At 37.8% G+C, this 18,159-nt stretch overlaps 1 protein-coding gene across 2 annotated transcripts in view; it reads right to left on the bottom strand.

Annotated features, from left to right (window-relative positions):
* Positions 1-711: 711 nt before the first annotated feature.
* LOC126413340 (S-phase kinase-associated protein 2-like) overlaps positions 712-18,159 on the bottom strand; it is a 191,114-nt gene continuing 173,666 nt past the window's right edge. The window contains exon 10 of one of the 2 annotated variants that reach the window (XM_050083251.1): positions 712-2,228. In XM_050083251.1, the coding sequence (XP_049939208.1) occupies positions 2,087-2,228 (142 nt within the window). In that variant the 3' untranslated portion in view covers positions 712-2,086. The remainder of the gene's footprint in view (positions 2,229-18,159) is intronic. The other variant, XM_050083250.1, reaches the window with a different exon arrangement.

Below are 18,159 nucleotides of genomic sequence, written 5' to 3'. Positions count from 1 at the left end.
TTTCAACCATACTGATCGCCCCACAGCACAGCATGTGTGCCTTACAGAATTGTTTGTGCTGACCTACGAAAGGCTTTACTTCGTCCTACTTTGACGCAGTCCATGGTATTCTACCAGAGACAGCTGTCGTCGTCTAATTTCATGGTTCATGATGTTGGTACTGAAAACATCACAGTAAATTTGTGGGATGAATCCAACACAAGGAGACATTTAGCTGAAATAGTTTCCCATCTGCTTGAATTCGTGACAAACAATTACAATACACTTGAAGAAGGTATGAGACACGAACTGATTGTATTGTCTTACTGCTGTGTTGGGCACAAAAATAACTGTAGATTTTTAGCGCTCTATTTCTATCAGATCGGCTGCAAGTACTTTACAGAAATACATCAAAAGTTTGTGTGTTCAGATCATAGTTTCCTACTTTCTGATATGGACTTCACAATGATCGACAAAAGAAAAAAGTGTCAAAAGTTATGGTTCCTTCAGAATGGAAGCATGTCATTGCTGAGGGCTTTGTCAATCCTTCAAAGCTGACCATTCACAAGATGATGGAAGACTTCAAGGAGACAGGATCCAATAAGTTAAGTTTCCAAAAAGCCACTTGCTTTGAAAATTATTCTGGCTGAGACTGTTTAGTGTGACAACTGAGTTTAATGCACCAGATTTGTCTCTCAACTTTATAACAAACTCATTTTCTATTAACAATATAGGCAAAGACAGATTGCTATTTACTGTAAAGAAGACATGTCAAGTTGCAGACAGGCACGATTAAGAGATACTCGCATATAGCTTTTGGCCAGCATCTTGGGCTGGAATGTTCTATTACTTTTTTTAAGACCAAAGTTATCAGTTTACAATAAATATTATTTTGTATCTTGTCATAATTTTCTTACTTACAACCTTTGGATTCAAGACAACCTTATCATTACAGCAGAAGACAGATATGGAATAATGTTGTATATCTATTGCTATACTGTGTTTTTCCATTTTAATATTCACTTATTTTCATAAAACCTATGCTTACTGCAATTTTAAAAAGCACAACCAAGTATTTTCAATAGTTTGTATGCACACACAATACATATCTGCAATTACATTATTATTTTACAATAATTTTCTGGAAATAACGGTTTTTGTCAATTTCCTAGAAACCGAAAAATGTGCCATACACCATTATTTGTGCACACATTTCAAATGACTGCATATATCCCTCTTCATACCATTGAAACAGGAAAGTTTTAAAACAGTGATACTGTGAAAAGAGGGAAAACAAGCACAACAAATATGGAGGTTATTCCTCTCAAATGATTTGATATTTGAAGGAAAGAAGTTAGATTCTGACACTGATGAGTAATGCAATGTATTAGTTTCTGATTGGCTCACAAGCTAGGAACCTCTGGGCCATGGCATTTAGGTGTACGAAATCTTTACAGTGTTCTTAGCTGTGCGATTTAGAATCCAACGGATCACTGTCAGGGGAAGTGGAAGTTTTTCTTGCAGCCCCTTATCTGAGTAATTAGTCACAGTTTGTGGTTGTGGTTGGGATTGTGTGTATTACAGGCATCAGCCTACACTGTCAATTAATAATCATTCTTCCCTGACAGTGTCAAATAAAAGGACTGGTTCTCACAGACTGCACATTTCCACTATAATGTGGACATCCATCAACTCACAGCAAATAGAGGGTATATGAGAAAAATACTAATTTGCACAACATTTATAGTCCCAGCAATTACTGATATCCCAGATTGTGCAGTACTGCCTTCAGTTGCTCGTAGGTGTCAGGACTGTAGCTGTGGCAATAATTTCTGATTTTTCATAAACAAATATACTATGTATCAGAATCTGTTTGATTTATAACTAAAATGTCCAACGCTGCCTTACATGAGAGCATAAAATATACTACAAACTAAATGAGAACTCCAGAATAACAAATGACTAGATACAAAACAATTGCACAATAATCTTGCAGCACCAGAAGTAGTGATATATCAATCACAGTTAAAAGTATGTACAATTTCCCTCTAAACATCACTATGAAGTACAAATATGATTAAAAAATGTAACTCCAAAATAGTGTGTACTAAACTTCATCATCACTTGTATCTGCACTGTTTATGTCTTGGTACTGGAACTGAGTAACATGAACTTTTAGGGATGGCATCCGTTTCTTCAAATTTTCCATTACCGCAGCATCAAATTTCGAGCATTGTACATCCAGTGACCTGAAAAAATAGATCCTTTCCTGTTTCATATGGTGGTGGTGATATACCATAAGCTGCTTTAAAAGGAGGTAAATTAGTTCATAAGAGAGTGAGTGGAATCTTAGAAGACTGGGAATGAAACTAGCCACATCCTCTTCAAAGAAATCATTGTAGCATCTGAAATCAAAAAATCATGAGAAACCCAAATCTGAAAGGCTGGAAAGAGATTTAAATCTTAACCATTGCTTAATCTTGTAAGGTAGTTATGTTAGTGAAACTTCCTGGCAGATTAAAACTGTGTGCCCGACCGAGACTCGAACTCGGGACCTTTGCCTTTCGCGGGCAAGTGCTCTACCATCTGAGCTACCGAAGCACGACTCATGCCCGGTACTCACAGCTTTACTTCTGCCAGTATCTTGTCTCCTACCTTCCAAACTTTACAGAAGCTCTCCTGCGAACCTTGAGGTCTCATTCTGGAAACATCCCCCAGGCTGTGGCTAAGCCATGTCTCCGCAGTATCCTTCCTTTCAGGAGTGCTAGTTCTGCAAGGTTCGCAGGAGAGCTTCTGTAAAGTTTGGAAGGTAGGAGACGAGATAGTGGCAGAAGTAAAGCTGTGAGTACCGGGCGCGAGTCGTGCTTCGGTAGCTCAGATGGTAGAGCACTTGCCCGCGAAAGGCAAAGGTCCCGAGTTCGAGTCTCGGTCGGGCACACAGTTTTAATCTGCCAGGAAGTTTCATATCAGCGCACACTCAACTGCAGAGTGAAATCTCATTCTAGTTATGTTAGTGTTTGTGTAGTCCTTTGATAAGTGAAAACACTCAAAATGAGTAGCTGGAAACATTTTCTGATAAATTACGGAGACATCTAGTTGTAAAATTGCTTCTGAGACATTGCCAAATTAAGTTGTTCAATGTCTGTTCTGCATATCTTAAAATACATGAAAATAAGGTATAACTTCATTATATTTGGCCACTTAAAACTGACATCTTGGGTGAATGGTTGAAGGAAAAGACACACATCAACTCATCAGCATACAGACATTACAAAAATGGTTCAAATGGCTCTGAGCACTATGGGACTCAACTGCTGTGGTCATAAGTCCCCTGGAACTTAGAACTACTTAAACCTAACTAACCTAAGGACATCACACACATCCATGCCCGAGGCAGGATTTGAACCCGCGACCGTAGCGGTCGTGAGGTTCCAGACTGTAGCGCCTTTAACCGCTCGGCCACTCCGGCTGGCCAGACATTACAGCCTGTTGCTACCCTTGTCAGACTGTATTTGCAAGTCTGGTCTGGAGTCAATTTCATGCAAGGGACCAGTACAGTAAGTTAACAATTTTATGGTTGTGCTTACACTGTGTTACCCAATTTACAATGAATTAGTGTACTTTGGATGATGTGTCAGTACTGACATTTGTGTACTTATATATTTCTAGTGTTTTCAACAATTATTTCTCAAATATAGCACAGCAGTTAATAAATACACAACATGACAAACAGCCAACCAGTCCCTCAGATAAAAAAAAATTGATTCAAACACATTACTCCTGCACCCAGCAACACCTGAGGAACGGTCAAGAATCCTAAGAGAATTACCTAATAAATATTCAGTGAGTGTTGATGAGGTACCAGATGCTATTATCAAAGCTAGTGCAACATTTATTGTGGAACCACTAACAGACATAGAAAATTCATCTTTTGAGAGTGGTGTATTTCCAAGTAATCTAAAAACTGCAAAAGTAACACCTTTGCATAAGAAGGGTACAAAAAGTGATATTGCTAATTATGGACCAGTTTGTTTTGTCAGGTTTCAGCAAAATTATGGAAAAAATGTTCCTTAGAAGATTAACAGTTATCTTAAATAAAGAGAGGCTGATAAGTGACTCCCAACATGGGTTCCCAGCTGGAAAGTCAACTCAGTCAGTCATTTTTGCCTTCTTAAATGAAGTATTAAAAGCAGTGGATGATAAACAACATGTATCTGGAACATTTCTGGATCTAAGTAAAGCCTTTGATGTAATTGATCATAGTATTCTCTTTTGTAAATTTAGTAATTATGGAATTAGAGGCCAGTCTGAAAAGTGGATCCACTCGTACCTCAGTAATCATCAGCAGATTACAGAAATAAAACACAAAGACAGTGAAATACAAAAAAATTCTAGTTTTTACAGTGATGAGCAGAAAATCAAGTATGGAGTCCCCCAAGTGTCAGTTCTAGGACCTGTCCTATTTCTGCTGTATGTAAATGACTTGGTTAGTAAAATACATGATGGAACCACTGTAGTGTTTGCAGATGACACTAATATTCTAATTAAATCACAGAATGAGGAAAATCTGCAGGAGGCTGCAGTATCAGTTAACTTTCATACTACACAAAACCTCCATCCTGCAAATCCTGTATCAATGTCGAAGGAAAAAACATGTTGAAAGTCAGTCATACAAAATTTCTACGTGTACATTTTCAGGCAGATCAGAAGTGGGAGGTACACCTAAACAATTTAAATAAGAGACTGAATTCACTAGCATTTGCTGTTAGGATCCTCACTCAAAATACAAGCTGCTCATCCGTGCTGGCAATGTATCATTGCAGTATACAGTCGCTACTTATGTACGGAATAATTTTTTGGGGGGGAATTCCACAAACACTACATAAACATTTAAAATACAGAAAAAGATTATCAGGGTGATGAAAAAAGCTAAGTGTAAGGATTCCCGTAGATCCCTTTTTAAAACCCTGAAAATATTGCCACTGCCTAGCTTGTACATATACGAAATACAAATTTTCACAAAAGGGAGCATCTTAAAAAAAAAAGAAAATCTCTTCAAACACAACTATGATATACAGGGTGGTCCCGAATTCATGGTACAAACTTTAATGGTAGGTACAGGACATTGTAACAAGGATTTATTGTATAGGAATGTATAGTCGCAGGTGACGCGGTGAGGCGTAAACAGGGGAAAGAGAAATGGAGTGATCGGTTGGTGTCACTGCCGGTAGAGGGCAGTAGATGAACATGATGTATCGCAGTAGGGACAAGCGCCATTCACAATTGTGCTGCCGTAGACGATGGGTGACTTTACGTATGCAGAAAAAGCAGACATGCATTACATGTACGGCCGTGCAAATGGTAACGCCAGAGCTGCGTTACGAATGTATCGCGCGGAGTATCCTAATCGACGAATGCCGGATCATAGAATTTTTCAACGGTTACATCGTCAACTTTGTGAAACAGGTACGTTCGACGTCAACAGACATGACGCTGGTCGATTAAGAGCTGTACGCACTCCAAGACTGGAAGAACGCATCTTGAACATAGTGGCTGATAGACCCGAGTCAAGCACAAGAACTGTTGCGCGTGACGTACATGTGAGTCATCAGACTGTATGCAGAGTGTTAAATGAAAATCGCTTACACCCCTTCCATTTTCAAAAAGTACAAGCATTGAATCCGGCAGATTATCCTCTTCGCGTGAACTTCTGCCAGTGGTTGTTGCAGCAATGTGCGTTGCAGCCGGATTTCGTAGGTCATGTGCTATTTACAGATGAAGCGACATTTTCACGCGAGGGTGTCTTTAATGCGCACAATTCCCATGTGTGGGCAACAGATAATCCACATGCAACGCGTCCACATGCGTATCAACAACGTTTCGGTATTAATGTGTGGGCTGGTATTGTGAACGACTTTTTGATTGGGCCATACTTACTACCCACGCGACTCTGTGGCGAAAGCTATCTTATTTTTCTGCAAGAAGTGTTACCAGAACTGCTGCAAGATGTTCCGCTCGCCATTCGTAACCGCATGTGGTTTCAGCACGATGGAGCGCCAGCACACTTCAGCACTGCTGTACGGAATTACCTGAATGCCACGTTTGGTGCTAGATGGATTGGGCGTGGTGGACCAGTCCCTTGGCCACCCCGATCTCCTGATTTCTCTTGCCTCGATTACTTTTTATGGGGACATCTTAAGAGTCTTGTTTATGAGACTCCAGTTGACTCAGATGAGGATCTCGTTGCTCGCATATCTGTAGCTGCTGCAGGTGTGCGTGAAATACCAGGCATCTTTGAACGTGTACGCCAATCGCTGCACCGACGCTGTCAAGCATGTATCGCTCATGGTGGACGCAATTTTGAACACTTACTGTAAACATGACACTTGTCAACAACGATTTCAATAAAATCTTTCGTTTTCCTTTCGGCCGTTATTTCCCCTGTTTACGCCTCACCGCGTCACCTGGGACTATACATTCCTATACAATATATCCTTGTTACAATGTCCTGCACCTACCATTAAAGTTTGTACCATGAATTCGGGACCACCCTGTACACACATATGAAACTAGACAGAAGATGAACTTACACAGGAACACAGTAAAAACTAACTAGGTTTACCACTATCCTATATCACATGTACAAATAATGTACGAAACTGATTCTAGGACCAATAAATAAATTTGGTAGTATATATTTCTTAATTTTGTTTTATGGACATTTGTTACCCAAATGTCAAAAGGGACCATATAAACACAAGAAATATGCTGTTGTGTTTATCTGGTTTTGTCATTATATATAGACATTATGACCTGGACACCATTTGTACTTGTTTGATGTTTTACCTAGCAGCCATGCATCTACATTTATATCTACCATATGATGCATGGTGGAGGGTACCTCGAACCAGTATTGGCCGTTCCCTTTTCTGTTCCACTTACAAATGGAGTGAGGGGAAAAGAGACTGTCCATATACACCTGCATGAGCCCTAATTTCTCTTATCTTGCCTTCAAAGTCCTAATGCAAAATGTATTTTGACAGCAGTTGAATCATTCTGCAGTAAGCCGCAAATGCCATTTTTCTAAATTTTCTCAATAGTGTTTCATGAAAAGAGCATTTCTGTAACACCTGCATTTTGTTCAGATCTTCAAGCAACAAATCTAGCAGCACATATCTGAATTGCTTTGATTTCTTCCTTTAATCCATTCTGGCCTGGATCCCAAACACTCCAATAGAACTCAAGAATGGGCTGCACTAGTGTTCTATATGCAGTCTCCTTTACAGATAAACTGCACTTTCCTAGAATTCTGCCACTAAAGCAAAGATGACCATCCGCCTTTCCTACTAGTGGTCTTATGTGCTCATTTCATTTCATATCACTTTGCAATGTTATGCATGGAGATTTAATCAATGCAACTGTGTCAAGCAGCAAGCGACTCATAATGCCTTCATCAGTAAATGGTCGCAGACTGCTGCTCACCATATTCATCTAATCATATATGTGTACAGAAAACAGCAGTCCTTCACACTTCCATGAGACACTCCTGATGATATCACTGACTCTGATGAACACCCACTATCCAGGACAGTGTACTGGAGTCTATCAATTAATAAGTCTCTGAACCACTCACATATCTAAGAACCTATTGCGTATGCTTGGACCTCCATTCCACTAACAGTTAGCAGTGGGCATTGTGTCAAATGTTTTCTGGAAATCTAGGTATGTGCAATCTGCCTGCTGCCCTTCACTCACAGTTCACAGAATATCATGTGAGAAAAGAATAATCTGAGTCTTGTAAAAGCAATGTTTTATAAATCCATGCTGATTTTTGGACAGAAGGAAATTTATTATATCCAAATATGTTTAAGATTTCAGTGGCAAAATTATATTAAGGATACTAGTCTAAACTTTTGTGAGTCTGTTCTTTTACCCTTATCATACAATAGTCATCTGCAGTTGTTGTTTTTCTTCAGTTGCTTGGGATTTTGCCCTGGGGAACAGACTTGTGATAAATGGAAGCTAAATAAGGGGCCAAAGCCAAACAGGGATTCCATGTGGAACTGGTGATTTATTTGTTTTCAAATATTTCACATGCTGCTCACTGCCAGGGATGCCTCTTACTATGTCTCACATGAGAGCCTGTGCTACTGTCAAACTACTGTATGTTTGTATGATCCTCCTGCAAGAATGATTTAATAAATGTGAGATTTAAAGATTAGATTAATACTTGTTCCATAGATCATGAATACGACACTTCGTAATGATGTGGAATGTGTCAGGTTAATAAAAGATGTCAGTACAAGATATTGCATTACACAAAATATTGCATGACACTAATGTTTAAGTTGTTTTTTTTTCCCTCCCTTAATTTATATCTAAAAATTCAGCCAATGAGTAGAAGGAGTTGTCATCTAGAAATTCTTTTAATTTATTTTTAAATGTTGGTTGGCTATCTGTCAGGCTTTTGATGCTGTTTGGTAGGTGACCAAAGACTTTTGCGGCAGCTTAATTTACCCCTTTCTGTGCCAAAGTCAGATGTAACCCTGCATAGTGAAGATCATCCTTTCTCCTGGTGTTATAGCTATGCACACTGCTATTACTTTTGAACTGGGTTGGATTATTAACAACAAATTTCATAAGTGAATATATATACTGTGAGGTTACTGTGAGGATCCCCAGATCCTTAAATAGATGTCTGCAGGATGACCGTGGGTGGGCACCAGCAATTATTCTGATTACACGTTTTTGAGCAATGAATACTTTTCTACTCAATGATGAATTACCCTAGAATATGATGCCATACAAAAGCAGTGAATGAAAGTAGGCATAGTAAGCTAATTTACTGAGATTCTTATCACTAAAATTTGCAATATTCCTAATAGCATACATAGCTGAACTCAGACGTTTCAGCAGACCATCAATGTTTTGCTTCCAGTTTAACCTCTCATCGATGGACACACCTAAAAATTTTGAAAATTCTACCTTAGCTACAGACTTCTGTTCAAAGTCTACATTTATTACTGGAGTTGTGCCATTTACTGTACGGAACTGTATATACTTTGTTTTATCAAAATTTAAAGAGAGTCTGTTTGCTGAGAACCACTTAATAATTTTGTGAAAAACATCATTTACAATTACATCACTTAGTTCTTGGTTTTTGGATGTTATTTCTATACTTGTATCATCAGCAAAAAGAACTAACTTTGCATCTTCATCAATGTGGAATGGTAAGTCATTAATGTATATCAAGAACAGTAAAGGACCTAAGACCAAAAACCCTGTGGGACCCCGTACCTGATAGCCCCCCCAGTTCGAGGAATCAGCTGATGTTTTAACATTACATGAACCACTTATTTCAACTTTCTGCATTTCTCCAGTTAAGTATGAATTACACCATTTGTGTACTGCCCCCCCCCCCCCCCCCCGCTTCAAACCATAATGATTTAGCTTATCTAGAAGAATTCCATGATTTACACAATCAAAGGCCTTTGAGAGATCACAAAAAATACCAATGGGTGATGTCCGGTTATCCAGAGCATTTAATATTTGATCAGTGAAAGCGTATATAGCATTTTCTGTTGAAAAGCCTTTCTGAAAACCAAACTGACATTTTGTTAGTACTTTATTTTTACAAATATGGGAGGCTACTCTTGAATACATCACTTTCTCAAAATTTTTTGATAGAGCTGTCAGAAGAGAGATTGGGCTGTAGTTGTTGACATCTGATGTATCCCCCTTTTTATGCAATGGTTTTACAATGGCATATTTCAGTCTATCGTGGAAAACACCCTGCTCCAAAGAGCTATTACATACGTGGCTGAGAATCCTACTTATATGTGGGGAACAAGCTTTAAGTGTCTTGCTGGAAATGCCATCAATTCCGTAAGAGCTTTTACTTTTCAGTGAGTTTATTATTTTACTGATTTCAGAGGGAGAGGTTGGTGGAAATACAGTTGTTTCAAACTGCACAGATATGGCCTCTTCTATTAGTAGCCTTGCATCTTCTAGTGAAGATCTAGATCCTATTTTCTCCACAACATTTAAAAAATGATTATTGAAAATATTTTCAATTTCTGATTGTTTGTTAGTACACTTGTCATTCAGTTTTATGGCACTAAAGTCTTCCTGTGCTCTTGGTTGCCCTGTTTCCCTTTCAATAATATTCCAAATTGCTTTAATTTTATTATCAGAGTTACTGATCTCAGACATGATACACATGCTTCTGGACTTTTTAATAACTTTTCTTAGTACCACACAATAGTTTTTATAATATTGAACAATTTCGGGGTCAGTACTGCCTCTTGCTGTTAGATACAGTTCTCTTTTGCGGTTGCAGGATATTCTTATTCCTTTAGTTAGCCAAGGTTTTTTTATAGGTTTTCTTGGAATTATGTTTAACTATTTTCTTGGGAAAACAATTTTCAAATACCCTTAAAAATGTATCGTGAAATAAGTTATATTTCAAGTTTGCATCGGGTTCCTTATACACTTCATCCCAGTCTAGCTGCTGTAGGCTTTCCCTAAAGTTTGCAATATTTATATTGTTAATTGAATGCACTGCTTTGAAATTCTGATTTGATATACTGCATGGAGCTATGTCATGTACTGTAACTAGCTGTGCACCATGATCTGAAAGACCATTCTCAACAGGATAAGCATTTATGTCCTTAAACTTATGTTGGTCTATAAAAAAGTTATCTATCAATGTCCTGCTGTTCTTTGTTATCTGAGTAGGAAAATCAATGACGGAGCTCAAATTGAAAGAACTGAGTAATACTACAAGGTCATTCTTCCTATTACACTCTTTCAGGGAATCAACATTGAAATCCCCACAAATGATAATTTGCTTCCCCCTGTCTGACAGATAGCACAACAAAGCATCCAAGTTTTCTAGAAATAGCTGGAAATTCCCTGAGGGGGACCTATACACTGTTACAATTATGAAAGTGCCATCATTTAGTTTTAGTTCAGTGGCACATGCTTCCATATGTTGCTCTACACAAAATTTTTTAGTTTCTAAATTTTTTACACTGTGGAAGCTTTTGACATATATGGCAACTCTTCCTCTCATCATATTATCTCTACTTACATGTGCAGCTAATTTGTACCCATTGATGCTAACCTTTTGCATATCAGGGTCAATGTGATGCTCAGACAGGTATAGTACATCTGTTACATTCTCAGTTTCTATATCTTCTAAACAAAGCAGAAGCTCATCAATTATATTCTTCAATCCCCCAATATTTTGATGAAATATACTAACATTATTTTTCACTTTACTTTTGTGAGTATCTTGAACTTTTTTAACATATTTAGTACTTGTAACTCTTCAGGCTTTCCCGGCGATCTAATGACATCTTGGGTTGTCGGGTGTTCTGCCGGATATCAGTGTCGTACTTGCTCGATATTTCGGTCACATAGCTCGTAACCTTCATCAGGTGGGACCTGATGAAGGTTACGAGCTACGTGACCGAAATATCGTGCAAGTACGACACTGATATCCGGCAGAATACCCGACAACCCAAGATGTCATCTTTAGTACTTGCCTGGCTGAGTTTCCCACTGGACACTGATCTTACACTAAAAAAGAGTTTCCACCATGAGATGTAGTTCCTCGCCCCTTTAAATATCCAGCTTTCCTTTGCTGTCTTCTGTTGGCATGCCAGACTGGTTGACAAGTGGCTGAATAGAAACCTTCAATACAGTTCACAATTTTACACAGGTCCAGAATTTTCACAGGTACTCGGCAAGTGTTTTCCATAACAAATTCTTACAGCACAAAGGTTTGCATTGCAATTCCTGCTGTATCCAAATCAATATAATTTATTACTCTTCAAGGTGTATTTTATTGAAATTTTTTTTTAAAAAAAGTACATTTGCAATTGCACTGACTACCAGATACAGCATCTGTTAGTCATGTTTTACTTACTGAGATAGGGCAATGTTCATTTCATTTATTTTGTTTCATTGGCACACCATATCTCCTCAGTTTACTAGCATACATATTTACAATAGTGACACATGACTGGTTTCTCCTTGTATAAGTAACCTGCATGAATAAGCTTCCAAGGACACCAACGGCCAGGACAAAAACTGTAATGTTTGCTGATGATACAAAAATACTAATCACAGGTCCAAATCCAACCTTACTACAGATAGCTCAGGTGATAGTAGCACAAGGCTACAATGATTTGCAGCTAAAGGTTTAAGCCTTCATCTTACAAAGACATATTATGCAACTTCAAACAAACAATAACAACATTTCAGCACCAGAAGTACATAGACATTAATGATCATACACGAAATAAGAGTATCTAAAATTCCTTGGGATCCAATTCAATAACAAATTTAAATGGCATCACACATATAAGTTAATCAAGCAGCTCAATTCAACGTAATTGGCATGATGAAATTGTAAATTGAAAATCATTCATTTCAGTTCACAGTTCTTCAATTGCTTAGTTCATTCATTTTGATATACAGAATACCAGTACGAGAATACTGAATGTATATGTGTGTGAGGTTGAAATACAATGAAATGATAAAAGTCATGCGACAGTGCACACACACACACACACACACACACACACACACAAAAAAATCACTTTTGTTCTTGATTGAGAAAATTAACACAGTTCACAAACTTGTTATACAACATAACACTAAACTTGAATTCATAAATAAGGTTCAGTGTTGATCTGAATAAATACGGGACATGTTTGGCAATGCTGCTACACCAGTTCTCATCAGGATTATTGAACTTCAACCGCAGATAGTACATTGTACTTATGGAGTATTTACTGATGGTTTGGTGCGTAAATATGAAAGGAAATACAGGAAAGAAATTTCCCCACTGTAGAGCACAGTGGTATTGCTTCCCAGTTTAAGACATTTGCCGAGCATGATGAAAACATACATAGCCATGCATTTAGGTAGCTTTCTGTGAGGACAAAAGTTTCAATACTTTCCAGGTTTTAAGGCCATTGTTATTCAATGCTGAAAATGTATGTATGGTGTTCTAAAATTATCTTTATAACTTTTATCACATATAGTTCAGAAATGGAGATAGGTAGAAAGGTGTGGTTTAAGGCATATGATCTCTAGAGACCGGGTTATATGCATCATAAAAACCCTTAAAATATGCATGCAAATATACATGAAAAATGCTTAAAAATGGAGATGTCTAACGTGCTTCAAGAATTTGCTATTGTTTTTGGTGACAGGCGGATGAAATGCACGTAAGTTGCAGCGCAACTGTTGATATGTACAGGGCCAACTTCGAGATATATTGAATGCAGAGGTGCGCTCGAAAACTGCATAATATTTTATTTAAAAAACAACATACAATCATGAATTTTTTTTTTTTTTTTTTTGAGCAGCATTAACTTTTAATTAATACTATTGGACCAAAGCATCATTTGTAATTTATTTTATATTTTTCTACTATTGTAAACATAAATGACCAAGTACTGTTCCAAATGTTCGGTAGTAAGACTGTGTCTTCGATCACTCAAAACATTTTTATAAGCAGAAAAGGACCATTCTACATCAACTGAGATAACTAGGCAGGATTTGAATTTGTGTGCTATGTTGGCACTTATTGTTTCTGGTAAAAGTTCAAGCATCCCATTAACAAAACTATCAATTTGGCACAAGGGTTCAAAACTTGGGCTATTGTTTACAATGTTTTCAAACTTTTCTTTACGTTTTCTTGGGAATACCTTTCATTTATTCATTATCTGAATTGATTCATTCAATGCCAAACCTTGAGTTTCAAGTTTTATAATACTTGCAGGTATATGTGAAAAATGAGTGTTAATCACAGCAATGTCTTTTTTAATGCAGGAATCATTAAAAGCTTCCTTGCACCGGCAAACTGACAAAGCCCCTGCGCTATTGAGGTCATTTATTACCCCTTTAGTGGCCTCAAAATGTTCATTGTAAAACAACACAGCTTTGACCCACATACCCCAACAAGTTACCACTCATTCGGGAGGTAAAGGCACATTTGGTAGTTTTTCCTTGTTGATCTTAATGCGAGCTGGAGTGTTTAGAAACACTTTCTTTGTGGATGAAATCAGTGTATTTACATTCACAAATGTGGAACACACTTGTTCAGCAAGTCAGTGTACTCCATGAGCAAAGCACGTCACATCAATCAAATTGGGATAAAATACTCAGAGGGCTTTTCGTGCTTTGATCATATAGGGAGCAGCAGCTGCAATAAACATAAACACCCTTTCATCTCCAGAAGATTCTGGACATATCTTTCTAATACCCTCATCGACAAATCTGGCTTTCGTAGAATGATTTACTTTTTCAAGTTCTTTGCAGGTTGCTAAACAGGAAGAAGATGGCTCTTCTTTTAAAGCACCAACAATTAAATTTACAATGTAATGGCCACAAGTGCCTGTAGTGTCATAAACAGAAATCCAGATAATGCTTTCCTTGAGTTCATTGCATATTTCTTCCAGAACATTTACATAAATTGTCGGTATGTAATTTTTATGCAATGCTGATTCATCGGCTATATTTTGATTTAAGCAATATTTCTGCAGGAAGCCTTTGAGGATAGGGTTTGTAAATCTGTTCAGAGAAATATTGCTTGCAATGAATGCTTCACATAGATCCATGTTAAACTGACTTTTTCGGTTACCTTTGGACAAATCCCTGCTACTGCAACTTGCTGTTGTCAGAAGTTGTCATGTGCCTTTTTCCTGCATTCCTGCGAATGACATGCTGGTCTGTCTGAAACTTTTTTTGCACAAAACATTTTTCTCACAAACTCGACAATATAAAACAATTCCGTCATATGTAAAAGTTCCCAGATGGTCAGCTATCCACGAAAAAATTTTTTTTTTTTTTTGGGCGGCATGGTGCACAACACATTACACACTACACATCATAAACATGTACAACTGTGTACAAGTAAATAGAAAGCTAAACTGAAACAATGGACAATGGATGTGCGACTAAAAGCTTGTGCAGTTTAGTTTAATTGTTGCTGACACCTACAGTGTGACAGCAGATGGGATTAACAGGGGAGGGGGAGGGGTGCAGGTGCAGGAGCATTGACTGTATCTGTCTGTTCTTGTTCCTCTTGTGTAATGATTTCACTAGGCAGTGGCCTGTCAGTTAGCAAATGCATGCAGTTCACACACACACACACACACACACACACACACACACACACACACACACACACACACTCACAAGGACTATTTTTCTTCCTTTATAGTTATTGATGAAAATGGCTACTGCCAGCAGCTGGCACACTGTGTGGAATGGCTGATACACATCAAATCTGACACCCACACCAACATCACATCTGATCATCAGACAGTGGTAGATGAGGTTTAAGGAATATAAACATCTCATCAAAAGGACAAGTTGTGGCCATACAAGAATGAGTGGCGCAGGTGTGGAACAGGTGCAACAGGCATTTAACCAAAGTGCACCCAAATCAATCTATCGGGTCTCTCAACAGCTGCAGCTACCATCAACTACAGTGTACAGGATGCTACACCAGAAAATGAAGCTTTATGCCTACAAGATGCAGCTTCTGTGTGATGACAGGCCAAAGTGCATATCATTTGCAATTGAGGTTCTGAGTCACATTCATGGTGACCCATACAATCTGAGAATGGTGATGTTTATGGACATCACTTGCTTTCAAGTGTCTGGGATGGTAAACCAACACAATACGAGAGCATGGCGCTCCGAGAATCCCCACTTAAGCATGGAAATTGTGTGCAGCTGTTCAAAGTTAAACATGTTATGTGGACTGCTTCATGACCATGTGGTGCAACAGTTTTTCTTTACGGGATTATCAATAACCTCGACTGTTTATCAGGACATGTTGGAACAGTTTTCATTTCCACAAGTTGAAGAACTGCAACCTGGCATCATGCTGCAGCAGGATGGTTACCCTCCTCATTGGACCTCAATCATTGGGAATGCCTTGGACGGCACATTTCCTGGTTGATGGATTGGCAGAGGAGGACCCATTTCCTAGCCCTCGAAGGTCTCCAGATGTAGTCCCATTAGAGTTTTTTCTTTGAGGCTTTGTGGAGGATGCTGTCTACCAGATTCTGTGCAAGATCTGCAGGCTTGCATCAGAGCAGCAATTGCACATGTTAATGAATACATGCTAGGCTTGACATGGAAGGAACTGGAATATCGTTTAAATATCCTGCATGCTACATGTGGAGCAGACACTGAACTCTCTTAAACAGCCACTGAAACTTTCGGTGTCTGTGAATATTATACCACAAACCAAAACTTTCTACCTATCCCCATTTCTGAAATAAAGGTAATCAAAGCTGTAAATATAATTCTGGAACAACCTGTATATTTACAGTGTCTGCTTAGATAGAGCTGTCATCAACACACTAGTTGGTTTGAACACCGCGGTGATTTAGTGGGCATAGTCCTTTTGGAGCTGGTGTACTATTTCCTTCCACAGACCTCTGAACAGACTCACCCATCCACTTTAACATGGTTCAAGCCTTTTGATACCACATTTCATGATATAACATCTGAGCCACTGAGATAACTTCAATTAAGTATCAGCCATGAACATGATGCTGCTCGTTGACTTACATGTACTTACTATCTCTGTTCACCACTACATTTGAAGTTTTCATAGCATTTTAAGCATATGTTTGGTAGCTAAAAATTTAATAAGAGATGTGTAATTATTGCTACTCAAGCCTCGAGAACACATTTGAAAGAGATGTTCAGTCCCAACTGGCTGCTGTCTAACTACATATATTTTACTGAATTAATAGAGGGAAACATTCCATGTGTTCACTAGAAATAGTTCAAATTTCCCTTTCTTACTTTGCTGCCAAGTGTCTATGAAACCCCTTTAAACTTTTTTACATTAAATATGAGTCATCTCTAAGAGTTCTTATCAAAGCAATTATTATCTACGCTCAATATTTACATTCTAACCATACACATGGAAAAAAATATTTCATTGTTCAGTAGTTTTTTTTATTATTTACTTCATTTCATCTTTTATTTATACAAAATGAAATATTGTTCTTTTGTAGTATCACTAGGATGTTAATTCATGGTTGCAACAGAACTTGAAAGGATCTGCAAACTTTTGCTAGTCAATGTTGGTTCTAGCTCACTGCGCAATAACATGACATTAAAATTTTAGAGACCAGCCACTCAGAAGAATTTTGAGCCTACAAAACTGGCCACTAATGCCCTTATTTAAAGCATTACTGGTGCATACAAATACATACTAGAAAAAAGACGAAGCTTTAAGATGTATTTTCCATATTTACTTTAATCATTCGATAAATTACAAATATTAAAGCAATGATAACAGGAAGTGTAATTCTCCTTACAGGAATGCTAGAAGAGTAAGAGACCAATTTCTTCCTCTTGAGCTTCTGAAATTTCTTGACCACTCAAGAAACATGACATCAACAAAATTACAGTAAACTCTGAAAGCTAATGAGTACACATGCAAAATTATGTCAACATGATGACATACTGGTTCAGCCATTCATGACAGCAGCTGTTACATACGCTAATGTTTCTCTCTAAATAATTCTAGAAATTAACAACAGAAATTCAGCTTGATCTGAGTTCATTTTTTGTGCTATTCTAAGATCAACTATCATAGTGTAGTATTTTGCAGCCTTCCTTCAGGCTCATCAAGGTGCAAATCATTGCTCATTAAATTCAGCTGTTACTTTCTTTAAGTCATCTAGCTTGTGTGTTATGGTAAAATTGTCAGGTATATCCTGGCAAGGGGTGCTATGAACTGACCCTTTTTGATATTCTTCATACTTACAAGATTTGAAGGTCAATGCCTCGGGATCAGTTTCTTAAAGCAGTATGATGTGATTCTCAAAAACTCTCAAAAAAGAATAAGTGTGCAATATTGGAAGATTTCTGAGCACTTTCAGGTACAAAACATTTTGAACTTATTACTGGTCACTGGTAGCTCATTGCATAGAATGAAAATCTAGTATTCATAAAGTAGCTGGTTGATATCTCACTAGTAGCAACTTTCTTTCTTTACTTTTACTGAACTTCCATATTTACTAACAAATGAAAATGTTAATAAACATATACAGAACTGTAATTTTTTAGTAAAAATAACTTTTTGAAGAGATATACAGTCTTGGCTGCAAAAAAAGATCAAGCTTTGCA

The sequence above is a fragment of the Schistocerca serialis genome, chromosome 7, assembly GCF_023864345.2.
Source record: "Schistocerca serialis cubense isolate TAMUIC-IGC-003099 chromosome 7, iqSchSeri2.2, whole genome shotgun sequence".
Classification (NCBI taxonomy): Eukaryota; Metazoa; Arthropoda; class Insecta; order Orthoptera; family Acrididae; genus Schistocerca; species Schistocerca serialis.
Note: the sequence above shows the minus strand (reverse complement) of the source record. Positions and strands in the feature narration are given on the sequence as shown.